The 15,374-nt window shown below is 57.3% G+C and overlaps 1 protein-coding gene across 8 annotated transcripts in view; it reads left to right on the forward strand.

Moving 5' to 3' along the window:
• The window catches only part of RARA (retinoic acid receptor alpha), a 43,313-nt gene that overhangs the window by 12,277 nt on the left and 15,662 nt on the right, over window positions 1–15,374 (forward strand). For 2 of the 8 annotated variants that reach the window (XM_078065701.1, XM_036080006.2), the window contains exon 2: window positions 7,790–8,332. In XM_078065701.1, coding sequence (XP_077921827.1) covers window positions 8,155–8,332 — 178 coding nt within the window. In that variant the 5' untranslated portion in view covers window positions 7,790–8,154. The other 6 variants (XM_078065700.1, XM_078065697.1, XM_078065698.1 and 3 more) reach the window with 6 other exon arrangements.

Here is a 15,374-nt window from a genome sequence, read left to right on the forward strand (position 1 = left end):
GGAAGCTTAGGGCACAGCTGATTCTCCAGGGGCTGCTAACGATCATTATCAACCCCCCCACTGAAAAAAAAAAATGTCTTCCTGTCACGTGCCTGTCACTTCCTGTCCCACTGTGGTTCCCGGGATGTTTGTTGTTGGTTGCCATGGAGATGGCTGCCGTGGGCACTACCCTGGTTCTTGTGGGGAGGGAGCTGCTCCTCCCCCCAGACCCACAGTTGGGGGGGGGGGACTTGAGGGGCCTGCCTTGGGGGCTATTTCAGGCTGAGTGTGTGTGGTCTCTGATGCCCCAGATCCCCCAGGGCCCCCCAGACTTCTGTCTGTGGGAGGGAGTCATAGCCACCTACTTAGACCGAATGTTGGGGAGAGTGTGACCGCGTCTGGCTGTGCCTGACTGTGGCTGACTGTGAGGCTGGCCGATTGTGCAGACGCTGCCCCCTCCAGCCTGGGTCGTGCCGCCTTAAAGATGGATCACGGAGGTTCGAGGAACCTCTCTCGGCTCCCTATCTCCTTTTACCTTTGGAACCTTCTCCCATCTTGTGTTCTCATGGAAACTGCCTTCCTCAGGGAGTTTCTGTGATTTCTTGGGGTACAGGCTGGAGTGGGAAGGGGCTCTGGGCAGGTTGCGTGTGTGTTTTCAGGGGTGGGGAGGTGGTGGTCTGCAGACCATCCTCACCCCTGCTCACAGCCTGTACTAGCTTCTGTCTGGGCGTGCAGGCCCTGTGCTTTAGGGGGAAGGCCCTAAGACTTTTGACCCATTCTTCCCACCCCCTTGTGGGCTTCCCTTTTCAGCCAGGGATGGAGAGGAGAAGAGATTCCCCCTAGTTCTAACCCCCAACTGGTAGGCGGGTGTAGAGGAGGAAATTCCTGGGGGGGTCGCTGGATGGGGGGTATGTGGGGCGGGGTACAGTCTGACTCAGGCCTGGTCTGGGGTCAGAGCCAAAAGGATATCCTGAGGCAGGAGCGGGGGGCGTTTCCAGCTTCCCTGCAGTCTGGGTCCCCAGGGAGGGGTGCTGGGAGGGGACTGGTAGTACCCTGTCCTGCTGACTGTCGTGGGATTCAGAATCTGGCAGTCTCAGCTGTAGGGCAGAGCTGAGGGGATGGGCGGGGGGATGGTAGACACACACACACACACACACACGCACACACGCATGCACACGCACACCCACACCCTTGCTCTGTGCTCCTGTTGTGAGAGAGCTGTGCTTCCTGCATGGCGGATGGGCAGACGAGTGGTGAGGGGGCAGTTGCCAAGGTGAGGGTGGGGAAAGCCCCGTGCCAGGCTGGGTCTAAGGACGGTGGTTTCCAAGCTGGGGGGTCCCCTTTGTCTGTGCCCCTTTGGTCCCCCCCAGACAGAGGTGCCTTTGTTTGGTCCACACACTCCTGTGGTCTGGCTGTGGCTTCAGCAGGCTCATCTCTTCCTCTTCCTGTTTTCTTCCTTCCCCGGAGGTTGCTCCCTCTCCTTGAGGCCTGGGCTGCCCCCTGCCCTTTCACCTACTCTCTGCTCCGAAAGAAGACCCAGTGGGTTCTGGGTGGCCCCTCAGCCACCCTGAGCCTCGGAGGTCCTGAGCACGGCTTCCAGGGGGCTCTGGGGTGCAGTCCCTGGGGATGCAGAGTTGGAGGCACTTCCATGCCCTCAGAGACGAGCATTTCCTCCCCCCAGAACCTGGCCTGTCCCGGGCTTGGGCTTTTCCAGTTGCCCTTTCTGCTTGGTATTCAGTTGCTGCTGAGCCTGTGGCATGCGCAGGTCAGGTGGCCCTGTGTAGCTGGGGCAGAACCTTGGGCCAGGCGGGGCGCCGAGTGAGGACACATCAGACGCACTCTTCTGGGGCTGAGTGCGGCATCTGGAGGCACTTGGGCAGTGGCAGCATCCCGAGGAAGATGCTGGACTTGAGCCTTCCCCGAACCCCATCTGAGGATGTGCTCAGGGCCTGTGCAGGTTTGGGGCAGGTTTTCAAACAAGTCCTAGCTCCAGTGAGGCAGGCCTGGGGTCCCAAGGGTCTGGTAGAGAAGAGGTGCCCTGCACCTGTTCTAGCAGAGTCCAGGTGATCCTACTCAGGCCCTCTTGGGCTGCTGATCTCTTTCCGAGTGGGGCTGGCCTTGCTGGCCCCCTACAGCTGGGACCCTGGTGAGCAAAAGGTAAACAGAGGACCAGAGTGGCCAGATTGTGGGCTTGTGGGGGATGAGAGGGCTGAAAGCCTTGGCCAGAGGAACCTTTGGAAAAGGGAAAGGGAATAGTGGTCATCACTGCTCCCCAAACCTTGCTGAAGATCTGAAGAACTTGGAGGAGGGGAGAATTGTGGCTGTGTGTGTGTGTGTGTGTGTGTGTGTGTGTGTGTGTGTTTTCCTGGAAAGTTTATAAATAGTTCCAGCCCACTGTTCTGGTTTGAAATCTGCCCCGTCCCGCCCTGTCCTGCCCTGCCAGCTCCTGGTAGGGTGGGGGGTCCAAAGGGGCAGGTCTTTGTTTTCACCAGGGCTCATGTTCTGTGTCCCCTTGCCCCCCACCCAAGTTGAGCTGAGCTTTGGGTGTCATTTGCCTATGATTCATTGACTGTCTAGAATGCTTAGGAAAGCCCCTGTCTCCCCTTCTTTTAAGCCCCCCAGTCCTGATCGCCGTCTGTCAGCCCCTCCTGGACTGCCTGACTTCTGTTCCTTGGGAGCCACTGTTGGAGGGGAAGCCTGGGGAGCTGAGAGGAGGGAGTGAATGAAGGAGGGAGGCTGGGCCAGCGGGATCTGGGGACCCCTGGCTCCTCTTCTCTGGGGATAGGAAAGGAAATAGTCTATTTCTCTTCCCCTCCTCCCCTCCCCAAATCCAAAGGTTTCCCTTTTTTGGTTTGTGAAATGAAAGAAGGGAATTTGAGAAAGGGTTGTGGTTGGGCCTCCACCCACACCCGAATATCCCTCACCCACATCCCTCTCCTCAGTCTGGGGGGAAGCAGACCCTGGAAAATGGGTAATTCTCTGTCCGGGGCCTGTCCACAGACGCTAGCCCTGGCTGGGGAGAGGGAAGGGAGAGCAGACACGTGGCCCCGGGAGGCACGGGCGGTGGGGAGAGGCGTGGGGACAGGGGCCCATTGCCCAACACCTCCCGTGTGCCCAGTGCTGTGCTACGGTGCTTTCCAGACTTGTCCATCTGAAACCACACCCCCAGTTGTTGCGGGGGCGCAGCTCACAAGTGAGTAAACAGATGCTTCGAGAGGTTAAGTGACATGCGTAAGGTCACCCAGAGTGACAGAGCTGAGATTTGACCCTTCAAACCTCTTATTCTCTCTACCACCTTCATGGCTCAGCCAGCTCGTCTTCTCTGGGGGTGTGAGTCTGGGGAGGTAAGGACTGGGCAGCTGGGGACGCCTGACAGCAGGGAAGGTATCCTGGCACCTTTTGGGAGTGAGGGACGCCACCGTGGGCGGGGTGTGTGGCTGGTGGCCGGCACTCCAGCCCCCAGCCCCTTCTCCTGTGCCCAGGCGAGGCTCAGCGTATTGGAGGCATGGGCCTGTGGTTTTCTCTCCCTCGAGGGAGGGTACCCATGGGCAGTGAAGCTGGCGGGCATAGGGTGGAGGTTGGATGTGGGTAGTTTGTTTTCCTTTTCTTTGGTGCTGGTTTTGATTCTCTGACCGCGTCTTCTCTCCCCCTGGGTGCAGGGAGCTGGGGCCCAGGTGCCACCCCAAGGGTCATGGCTCCGGAGGGATGAGGCAGGGCCTGTGCTCTTTGCCCCTGCCCCATCGTCCCTGCCCTCGCCCATCCCTCTTCCCTGACCAGCCTGGCTCTTGGCCCATTTCTGTGACCTTTACCTCCTCCCATGGCTCAAGGCCCTCCCCGGGGAGCTGAGTAACTCTGTACCAGAGTTTGCAGGCTGAGCCGGGTTAGGGATAGTGAGGCTCTGATGGGGTTGGGGAGGCCTTTCAGTCTCTCCCTGGCGTGTGGATTTGGTGGTGGTGGTGGGGGGTTTGAAGCTTGGTCCAATGCCTAACTCCTCACGGGCAGAGTTGAGGCATTAAGGTGGCTATATTTCTCTCTCCTCTGGAGGCAAGGGTGGGAGGCAGAGGGTCCAGATTGGACTGACTGAATCCACCCTCCACCCCTAAAAGCTGGGTCAGGATGCCTGGGGTCTGGAGTGAATGGCTTCCTGGGCCTCAGCCTCCTGGGCCTTTCCTCAGGGAGGCAGGCCCCTGTATGGACGTGAACCCACCTGAGTATTTGTCAGCGGGTGCACCTGAGTGTGTGTGTTGGGGGCTGGGCCCCCAGGGAGGCAGGTACAAAGGCCAGCCTGGCTGTGGGAGGGCCAGGTTGTGTGTCTGCGGGGAGCTGTGTCCTGGGGCCGTGCACACAAGCCCCAGGACGTATTCATTGTGTGATGAAGCCCAGGTGTGGAGAGATGGTATCTCCAGGTTCCCTCTCCTCACGTGCGTGCCGCACACACACAGGCTGGGCACAGGAGCATGCTCTTGGCCACCCGGACGCGCTTTCCATAGACCTATGTGTGTGGGTCTCTGAGAGAGAGAGAGAGAGAGAGTCTGTGTGTGTGTGTGTGTGTGTCTGTCAGCGCTGATGAGGCTCAGCCAACCCCTCCTTCCCTTGCCTGGCTCCCTCAGCTCGAGAGTTCCCGTTGTGTGGGGCCCCACAGGGGTGTGGGGGGCTGGGGTGGCAGCTGGCCCAATGGGTGGGGCCCCTGTTCCTCTGACGTCAGCCTTCTCAGCCTGGGAGGGAATCAGCAGGGGCCTGGGGAGGGAAGGGGGCACCTCATTCAGGAGTAAGGAGAGAGGCTTTATGGTTGTCATAATTAGTACCAGTAAAAATCATGGTCATTAACGAGGTCCAGATTTCACTTCTGGGGGAGCTGCCCCCTCCCTAGCAAGTACCTGTCCCCACCTCCCCCTCCCTCAGCCTGGCCCAGCTGGGCACAGAAGTCCTGGCCATGTCCACAGTGGCCTTGGCAGGAACTCCTCCATCCCGGGCATGGTGCTTGGCCCAACGCTGGCCGTGTGCACATACCCTGGACTCCAGGTTGGAGCCTGGAGCCTGGTGCTTAGGACCTGGTACGGCCTGAGCTTGGGAGGGGGAGGGGGAGGATTAGGGGTTGGACATGGAGGCAGTCCTTAGTTTGGGTCTTCAGGGCCCTATTTTTTCCTTTTTTCTCTTTCCTTTTCCCTTCCTTTCTTCTGTTTTTATATTTATTTTTAAGTAAACTCTACCCCCAACATGGGGCTCAAACTCCTGACCCCTACATCAAGAGTTGCATGCTCTACTCATGGAGCCAGCCAGGCATCCCTCATTTCTTCTTCTTCTTTCTTATTTATTTATTTATTCATGAGAGTCAGAGAGAGAGAGAGAGGCAGAAGCAGAGGGAGAAGCAGGCTCCCCTCCTAGCAGGGAGCCCGATGCGGGACTAGATCCCAGGACCCTGGGATCATGACCTGAGCCGAAGGCAGACGCTTAACCATCTGAGCCACCCAGGCGCCCCTCTCCTTTTTTCTTTTTAACAGCTTTATTGAGATGTAATTCAAATACCATAAAATTCACCCATTAAAGTGTACAATTCAGTGGTTTTCGTATACTCACGGCCTGTGTGGCTGTTCCCACAATCCATTTTAGAAAATTGTCAGCACTCCAAAAGAGCCCCCATAGCTATCAGCAGTCACCTCCCATTTCCCTCAGACCCACCTCCTAGCCCCTGGTAACCGCAGCCTACTCTCTGTTTTTATAGATTTGCCTACTCTGGACATTTCGTATAAATGGAATTATCAGTATGTGGCCTTCTAGAACTAGCATAAGGTTTTTAAGGTATATCCATGTTGTAGTAGTATGTATCGGTACTTCATTCCTTTCTATGACAGAATAAGCTTCCATATGGCTGCACAACATTCTATTTATCCATTAGTTGATCGACATTTGGGTTGGTTCTACTTTTTGGCCATTATGAGTAACACTGGTATGAACATCCATGTACAAGTTTTTGTGTGAACTTGTTTTCATATCTCTTGGGTAGATACCTAGGAAGCGAACAGGCTGGATCATAGGGTAACTGTTTAACTTTTTGAGGAACTGCCACACTGTTGCCCAAAACAGTTGGCCTATTTTATATTCCCTCTAGCCATGGATGAGGGTTCCAATTTCTCCACATCCTCGCCAACACTTGTTATTAGTCTTTTGGATTATAGCCACCTTAGTGGATATGAAGTGGTATCTCACTGTGGTTTTATGTATTTATTTATTTTTATTTTTATTTTTTTAGATTTTTTTAAAAATTTATTTATTTGACAGAGAGATAGCATAAGTAGGCAGAGCGGCAGGCAGAGGGAAAGGGAGAAGCAGGCTCTCTGCTGAGCAGGGAGCCCAATGCGGGGCTCGATCCCAGGACCCTGGGATCATGACCTGAGCCGAAGGCAGCCGCTTAACGACTGAGCCACCCAGGCGCCCCTCATTGTGGTTTTAAATGGCTGTGTTTCTTTTTGTCTGTCTCTTTTGTTTTGGTTTTTCATAAAGGTTTTTCACATATATATAATGGCGTATATATGTCATATATATGTGATTCTGTATTCATATATAAATATATCCACGCACATGTATTTGTGTATGGATATCCTATACCCCAAGTGGATTTGATTTGAAGCATCCTCTTGTGGATGCTTCTCTTTTTCCCGCTCTCTTTGCTCTCACTGCTGCTTGTCTCACTGTGTCCTGGGATCTCTGGGTTCATCTCTGTCTCTCTCTGTCCCGTGGTGTTACCAGTGCATGTCCTCTGGTCCCAGCTGTTCAAACAGGGTATGGATCTGTGTTCACACTGTTGGAGGGGGGCATCTGGTCCTTCATCTTGTGCCCACCTCCCACCCCGTCCAGGGATGTGGCTTCTGCAGGCAGAGTGTGTGGGTGAACTTTTTTTTTCTTTTTAAAGATTTTTATTTATTTATTTGAGAGAGAGAGAGAAAGCACAAGCAGGGGGAGGGGCAGAGGAAGAAGCAGGCTCCCTGATGAGCAGGGAGCCTGATGTGGGGCTCGATCCCAGGACCCTGAGATCATGACCTGAGCCCAAGGCAGACGCTTAACCGACTGAGCCCCCCAGGCACCCCTATGTGGGTGAACTTTGAGTTCATCAGTGCCCCCTACCCCTTCATTCCCTGGGGGTAGGAGGCTTCCACCCTGGGCAGTCCCTGCCCTCCTGATGCCCTGCCCACCGGTGGCCCATCATGCTGGTAAGCATCGGAGGTGACACGCAGGAGTCCTGGGTTCCCATTTCCCCATTTGTGTGTATGGCAGCGGGCCTCCTCCCTGGGCCTGTGCGACAAACCCATCTGGGGTGCTGGGGCTTGGATTTTGGGGGGAAGTGGTGTAAGAAGGGCCACCTGGCCTAAGAGTCATTTTTCTGAGAAGTGCCAATGCTTTAGGGAAGCGGCTTTTCCTCCCCCTCCCTCCTCCTCCCCTCAAGCACATGGTTCTTTGCATCTTGACCTCAGGTAACCCACACTGCGGGGAGGAGGGCCAGCAGCCTGCCTCTGCTACAAGGATCCTCTGGGGTGGCAGACCCTGACCTTTCCCCTCAGGACTGTGGGTGAGAGGCCCTTTGTGGCTCTGGGCCCTCTCCTCGTCTCCCCAGCCGGACTGTGCTAGCCTGCCACCCCCAGCAGTGTCTGGGCCCTGCTCCCAGGCTGTCTCTGCCAGCCAGGCATGGTGCCAGCTGTCTGCTCAGCCGGGTGCCACGGGAAAATCTCCGGCCGCCCAGGTTGGGGAGCTCCACGGGGAATGCCCGTGTACCCACTCCTTGGTGCCCACTCACCTGTCTTTTCTTTTTCTGCAGTGCCACAGGACATGGCCCCCCCAGCCGCCTAGCCAGGGCCCATCTAGGAGAGGCATCCTCTTCGGTGTCCCGAAGGCCAGCTCCGGACCTGCCTAGAAAAGTGACAGATTACAGAACTGCTTGACCAGAGGACCAGCTCTTGGGACGTCCCCCAACCCACCCGGCCCCCAGCTAGAGTGGGGGATCCAGGAGGCTGAGATTAGCCTGCTGGCCTTGGACAGCAGCTCCGGGACAGAAGGGGGGGTGGGCTGACCACCCAAACCCCCTCTGGGCCCAGGCCCCATGCCCCGAGGAGGGGCAGCCTGAAGCCCGCCAGAGCCTCCTGCCAGACTGCCTGCTTACCCTTCTGACTGTGGCTGCTTGGCATGGCCAGCAACAGCAGCTCCTGCCCAACACCTGGGGGAGGGCACCTCAATGGGTACCCGGTGCCCCCCTACGCCTTCTTCTTCCCGCCTATGCTGGGTGGACTCTCACCGCCAGGCGCTCTGACCACTCTTCAGCACCAGCTTCCAGTTAGCGGCTATAGCACACCATCCCCAGCCAGTAAGTGGGGTGGCGGGAGGCTCGGTGGGAGGGCACTGTGGAGGGCAGCAGGCCTCGGGGCTTGGCCTCTGGGCACATCTGTTCCTCTGCAGGCCACATCTTCTCCAGATGAGGAGGACCATCGTGTGTGTGTGTGTGTGTGTGTGTGTGTGTGTGTGTGTGTTGGGGGAGTGTCAAGGATGTCAAGGGCTTGTAGGCTGATCACAGTGGTCGCGTTTGACGTCGGGGGCGGCAGAGGGAGAGCTGTTCCTCAGGGCTCCTGGCGCCCCTCTCCTGCACTGTGCTGTGGAGGGCCTTATAAATAGCTCCAAGGGCTGGACACAGAGGCCGGAGGCTGGTAAACAAACCTCTTGACATTTGGTGGAAATGGCAACTCTAGTGAGGGTGGCACCCCACCTCCACCCCACCCCAACCAGTGCCTCTGAGGGAAAGGGCTTGAAGGAGCAGCCTGCCTGGCCGGCTGGAGCTCCCCCTCCTCCTCTCCCCCTGCCAACTCCTCCCACAGTTGCCTGGTGGCTGGGGCCCGTGGCCCAGGAGGGGGCGCTGGGCCTGGACTCCGGCTGTGCGCGCCTGCATGCTCTTGGCAGGGCCGGTGTTTTCTCTGGGACTCCACCCTCTGCCACGGGGGTCGCCTGTCGGCTGGACGGGGGTCTCAGTACCCTTCCCCGGCTGGCCGAGCCAGGTAGTGGGAGGCGGCAGCAGCTATGGCCAGCTGGCAGAGTCCAGGCCTCGGGCCTGCCAGGCCGCTTACAGTAACTCTGGCCCCCAGGGCCCGGCTGGGCACCAGGCCAGGGCTTGGGGGGGCGGGGTGTGCGCGGGGGGAGGGGGGAGGAGGGAGCCGGGGCCTGGCCTGGGGCGGGAGGGGTTGGAAGCAGCAGAATGGGCCATGGACAGCCGGCTGGCCGGTCAGCTGCTGACCTGGGAAACGTGGCCCACCTCTCCTGGCAGGCAGGGATGAACGCCCTGCCCCGGGCACCCACCGCCCCTCCCACGGCCGCTGGCCGGCTGCCTGGCACCACTGCCCTGAGCGCCCGGCCGGGCTGGGTCAGTGTCCCCTTCCCGGTGTGGGGGCAGCACTCTCTCCCCGGAGCCAGGGAGTCTCTTTGTCCCTGGGGCAGGCCCTGGCTGGGCGCCTCGCTGCCCGCACTGGCCGCCTGCCCACCGCCACCACCGCTTCCTGGACCTCCTCCTGGGGCTCCGCCACGGCCCCTCCCTCCCCGGCCCCACCGGCCGCTGGAGCAGGGGCTCGGCGTCTGTGCTCCCGTAGGCTCCCCCTCCCTATGGCCTGGGACCGGGGGCAGGCAGGACGGCGTTTCCACTGTCATGCCATCCTCACTCCATCTTCTGTTTTCTCACACAGCAGTGGCGGATAGCACAGTGACCAGGGAGTCGGGGCCCTCCGATTCTGGCCTAGTCTTCCAGTCTGTGCTAGGTGACCAGGGAGGCCAGGCGCTGGGTTCAGAGTTGCTGGGGAATGGGTGGGCATGTCTGTGCTTCATTGTGTCTACAGGGACTGGAATTTGTATTCTTGGTGGGGGCGGGGGGTGGCTGGGTAACTGGAGCGTCTACTTCCTGCCAGGGTGGGATTTTTAGGGAGGGAGAAGTCGGGGGCTTATAACCTGGTACCTGTGGATAAGTCGTCCTTCCGCAGGTGATGGGAACAGAGCCCCCGGCACTGCTCAGAGTTGGAGGGGCCCGGGGCCTGGCCTGGGTTCTTGCCCACCCTGTGTCAGACGAGCAAATGCCATGCCCTCCTCTAAATGTTTCAAGCTTCTTCCTCTTTCTTAGAGGTGGGGAGGGTTTCCGGGTCCCCCACTTCCCACCCTGGTAACCTTTTCTCCCCAGGGCGGGGTGCCCACATTTCGGGCAAGTGGAGCCTTCTCTGGCTTTCCCCACCCAGGTTAGGCAATGCGCCTTTCCTGCCCCCTCCCTCTGTGAGCTTGTGGGTTTCCCTACCCCTCCCCTCTTCCTAGTAAACAACTTCTCTTCCTACGCAGACCCCCATCTTCTGAGCTTCTCCCTGACCTTCTTCTCCGTGACCAGAGGTGTAGCCATGGGCCTCAGGGAGCCAGGCATCTCCTTCCTTCTCGTGCAGGGCTGGGTGGCCTGGTGACCCAAGCTCCTCAGTCCTGGGTAACAAAGCATGACAGATCAAAATTTACATGTGTTAGAGATGGAGGCAGCCTCATTACCCTGCTCTCCCTGCTTGGGGCTGGTGCCAGGGGTCAGGCAGTTCCTAGGAGAGGGAGACCTTGGTGGCTCCCATTCCTGCAAAAGCAGGAATGGTTACCCTCTTTGTAGGAAACCTCCCAGGTGAGGCTCTTTCCTCCCACTTCCCACCAACAGAGGTGTTTGTTTAATCCCCCCTCCCTTTCCCCTCCCTCTCCCCACGTGAGGAGGAGGCTGGACCTTGGGTGTCTTGGGTGTCCCTTTCAGAGACGTGGGTGGCCTGTGGAATGACAGGTCCAGGTCACTGTGGGGAGGGGTGGGTATTTGTCCTACTCCAGTCAGGGAGCCAGAGTGGGAGGTCCGAGAGATGGTACAGGATTCCCTCCCCACCTCCCCAGAGCTCCTGGGGCTTGATCTCTGAGGACTGGTATTTACTATGGAGGGTTGGGATTCTGTGTACATTGTGAGGAGGGTCAGGGTTGTGTGTGTTTTAGGGTTGTGGGGGGGGTCAAGGCTGAGTGTGTGTTGGGAATGGGGTTAATGGTTTGTATGTATGGGGTTAGAAGGTCAGAGGGTTGAGTGTGTTTTGGGAGAATCAAATCCAGAGCCAGGAGGGGGTGTCCGTTCGTCTGTGTGCTGGAGGGGGCCGGTGACTTAGGGCATAGAGTCTTTAAAGGGGAGAGGTCTGTGGATTGTGCTATGTGTTTGGGGAGGTCAGGGTCTCTCTCTCTTATCGCTAGTCTAGGCTGGAGGGGAAACCGCCCTGCCTTTTTGGTTGCTTACTCCCGGAATTCCAAGCGGGCTGTGGAGGAGGCCGGGGTAGCCGGAGTTCGGGCTTTGCCACTTACTTCGTAGGATGACCTCTCTGAGCGCGTTTCCTGGTCTCTAAAACAGGGATATTACCAGAACCTCCCTCAAAGGTTGAGATTAGGCAAGATCACCGACAGATCACTGACGTATCACCGACGTAATGCCCTCAGCTCTGCCCCTTGCTTGTTGCATCCTTCCTGTCTCATTGTGTGGTACCCTTTCCCACAGTGAAAAGGGACCAGGGCCCCTTCTAGGTAGGAGTGGGAGAGAACGGGATGCTAACATCTGTGGAGCATCTACTGTGTGCCCCGACTTTATCTCTGTTTTACAGACCTTAATCCCTAAGATGCTGGGAGAGGGTCAGTATCCCTGTTGCACATGAGACAACAGGGTGGGCGGAGGTGAAGCTCACTGGGTTAAGTGAGTGGTAAAGCCGACCTGTTTTCCACCATCCAGATAGGCAGCTGCAGGAGGGTATTGTGGGGGGCACTCCTGGGTGGGGGGAGCTTTGGGGGGGCAGTGCCAGTGTTGAAACCCCCTCCTCCATGGCTGAGGCCCACTCCTGCCCGAGGACCTCCTGCCTTCCCCCAGTAGGGGGCGCAGGGGAAGGCAGCCAAGCCACGCCCCCTCCTCTGTGTTTTGGATCCTGAAGGCTGGAGGGAAAGAGCGCTGAGAGGCCTGGGCCAGATCTCCATCCTGTCCTGGAAATTGCGGATACAATCTGTTCACACCCATCCCCACCCACGAATCGGCCCGCTGCAGCCCACGGGAGTTTGTAGAGCTCAGGAGCCCTCTCCCCACCCAGACACTGTAGGAACAGAGTGTAAAAGCCACAGTTCTTATTATTTTGTTTCAGTATGTAGGGTGGGGGCAGGGAAGTTGGGAGCAATCAGTAGATGGGACAGAGATGGGAGCCCCTTTCTGTCCACATATCGGTAGTGTGTGTGCCTGGAGCTTGGGGAGACCCTCCCTTCCTCTCCTCTGCCACTCTCTTCCCTTCGTCTCTGTCCTCCATCCCTCCCTTCTCTTCACTCTTTCCCTGGACAATAAGAGGGACAGCTCAGGGAGAGAGGGTACCGCTAGCAATGCCTTTCCTGGGGTCTAAAGATGCAGAGTCAGCCAAGCGACTGCTGGATGGGATTTTGAGTGAAAATGGGGCCCCTCACCTTTTATCTGGTAGCACTGATGATGCTGGGCTCCCTCGGGCAGGACTCAGGGAAGGAAGCCTGTCCTCTTGGCCTGAGACTTGGGTCCACCCCACGCCACAGCCCATGTGCCCATGGGGATGTGCCAGTGCAGGCCAGGACTACCCTTTAGGGGGTAGCGTCTGTGCAAAGAGGAAGTGTTTCCCTTCTCCAAATCACTCTGGGGCGGTGCCCACACGACCTCCTTCCTCCTCCTTCCTCCTCCTCCTCCTCCTCCTCCTCCATGGAGTCAGGCACAGCCTGCGGAGCTGGGTCTCCCGGGGTAGACTGGCTAGATCAGCCTTGGCTAGATCAGCAATAGAGGCCCTCCCCTCCCCAGTTTGATTTCTGGGTTGCCGGGAACCTCTCTCCGCCCACAGACCAAGGCACCATGGGCAGAAGTCCTAAAAAAGGACTGTGCAGCCTTGGGCAGGTCACCCATCCTCTCTCTGAGTCTGTATCCTCCCCTTTAAAGCAAAACTGTTATTGCGTTCCTGGCTGGATGAGTTGCTCTGAGGCCACGGTGACCTGCTGGCTGATGAGAGCGTGAGTGAGCTTCAAGTGCCCTGCAAGAGCAGTGATGACGAGGCGGGTGGAGCCAGGCATCGTTGTCTTGGGGGATGGCCACCCTATACTGGGACCCAATGTCTGTCTGGCTCCGGGCCTCCTGATTTCCTGTTTGTCATGCCCTCCAGATGGGGTTGGGGACGGGAGGGGGCCTGGCACAAGTGGTGGCCAGTTCAGTTCAGCCCACACCTGCCGAGGGCCTGCAAAGCACACAGCCCTGGAGGAGCCGTGGGGAATGTGACAAAGGAGCAGCAGAGGACGGGGCCTCGGGCCTGCAGGCAGCTGCCCCTGGAGTTCTCCCTCAGCCGACAGAGCCTTCCTTTCCACCCCCTCTTCTCTCACTGCCCCAGGACACTGCTGTTGCCCAGAACAGGTATCTCCCCCTTCTCCAGGTCCAGAAATCCTATCCATCCTTTCAGGAACATCCTGAATGCCGCCTCTTCCCAGAAACCTTCACAGCCGCTCCCCCTTTCTCACGACACTCTTGCGTCTTTGAATGCCTGTGGGTCCTTTTTTTTTTTTTTTCTTCCAACACTCATCTCTCTACCACGAAGTGACTTCTTCCCACCTAGCTCCTGCCGTGAGCTGTAATCATTTGGGAGATCTTTTCCGCAGTTACCGGGTCTTTGATGGAGAATCCCTTAGTACCTCGCAGCAGTGAACACAGAGCCTCGCACGTACTTGGTACCCAGGAGCTAGGTCATTTGGGAGGAAAGATACCAAGGGCTGTGGCAGCAGACTGCCCTCTTCCCTGGCACTCACCCACTGCCAAGGCTTGCATATGTGCTCCAGACCCCAGCGTTCCGTCTGCAGCCCAGACTACACTCAGGGGAGACCTCACGTGGGAGCCCCACAGCCACCTGTCCACCAGGCCAGTAGACGTCTGTGCTTTGCAGTCTTGGGAACTTTGCTTCTGCACAAGCCACACGCCAGGGTCCTCTTTGCTGCCTCCCCCAGCCCTGTTGTACTGCCTGGACTATTGCAGCAGCTACTCACTGGTCTCTCTTGCCCTCCTACAAGCCATTCTTCACACAGCTGCTCCAAAGATCTTACACCACTGTAAATCAGATCTTGCTTCTCCGCTTGGAAGCTTTCTGTGGCTTCTCCTTGCATTTAGGATAAAATCCCAGTCATTTGAGGCCAACAAGCCCACCTGGTCTGGCCTCAGCCCACCTCTCTAGCCTGGTCTTGTGTCTGTTTTCCTCTTGAATTTTAAGCTCCCGCTAACCTAGTCTTTTGTCAGTACCTTGAATGGAAACCCCCCCATCTCTAACCCCAGGACCTTTGCACAGGCTCTTTCCTTTACTGGGACCACATTCCTTCCTACTTTTTGCCTAACTTATCTAAACTTCTACTCTTTCTTTAGGTCTCTGCCTTGAGGTCCTCCCTGACTCTTCAACCTAAATTAGGTACCTACATCAATTCTCCTTCAAAGCATATATTATGGTTGTTTCATAATACCAGTTACCTCAGTTTGCAATTACATTTATATATATATTTATGATTATATGCTTAATGGCTGTTGCTCCCTAAGGTCTGCAAGAACGGGCTTACCAAAGTATCCACATAGGAGGTGCTCAGAAAATACTTTTTCTTCAATCAGCCTTGCATGGTGGGAATATGGGCTTTGGCAGCAGAGTTCAAATACTCACTTTACCCCTTATTAGCAATGTGGACTTGGGACAACCCACCTAGCTTTGCTGAGACCTCAGTTTCTTTATCTGTAAATAGGAATAATGCCCACTTATCTCTTGGAAGTTGCTTGAGGATTAACTGACAACATAGGTTAAGAACCTGGCTTCTAGAGGAATATCCTTGGGAAGCATGTCAATTCCTATCCCCTTTTAGAGTGAGGGAGCTCTGCTGCAGGGTCAGTGGGAGTAACAGGATACCCTCTCCTCTAGGGACATCCCCCTCCTTCATGGGCCTTCCCACCCTAGGCCTTTCCTCCACTGAAAGAGGCATCCCGAGGGCTTCCGGGAGGAAGTGGTCAGCTGGAAGGCACCAGCCCCTCCTCTTAGCTCTCCCGGGCCCGGACTGCGCGGTGGGGGGCCGATCCTGGTTGCGCGGCTGGGAGACACCCTGGGCGGGGCTTTGCTCGCCGGAAGCACGCAGAGCTTGGGGAGGAGAGCCCCCTCTGCACGCGTTTGTGCCAAAGCATATCCGCGCTGCCGCGTCGGGTTCTGGCGGGCGGGCGGCCGGAGTCACACATGATGTCACAGACAATGACACAAGCCGGGTGTTTCATCCTCACACAGCGCCTGAGCTGCACAATGTCACACCCGGGACGCCCGGCACGCCGCGTTCGTGGC

Source organism: Halichoerus grypus, chromosome 2 (genome assembly GCF_964656455.1).
Source record: "Halichoerus grypus chromosome 2, mHalGry1.hap1.1, whole genome shotgun sequence".
NCBI classification, from domain to species: domain Eukaryota; kingdom Metazoa; phylum Chordata; class Mammalia; order Carnivora; family Phocidae; genus Halichoerus; species Halichoerus grypus.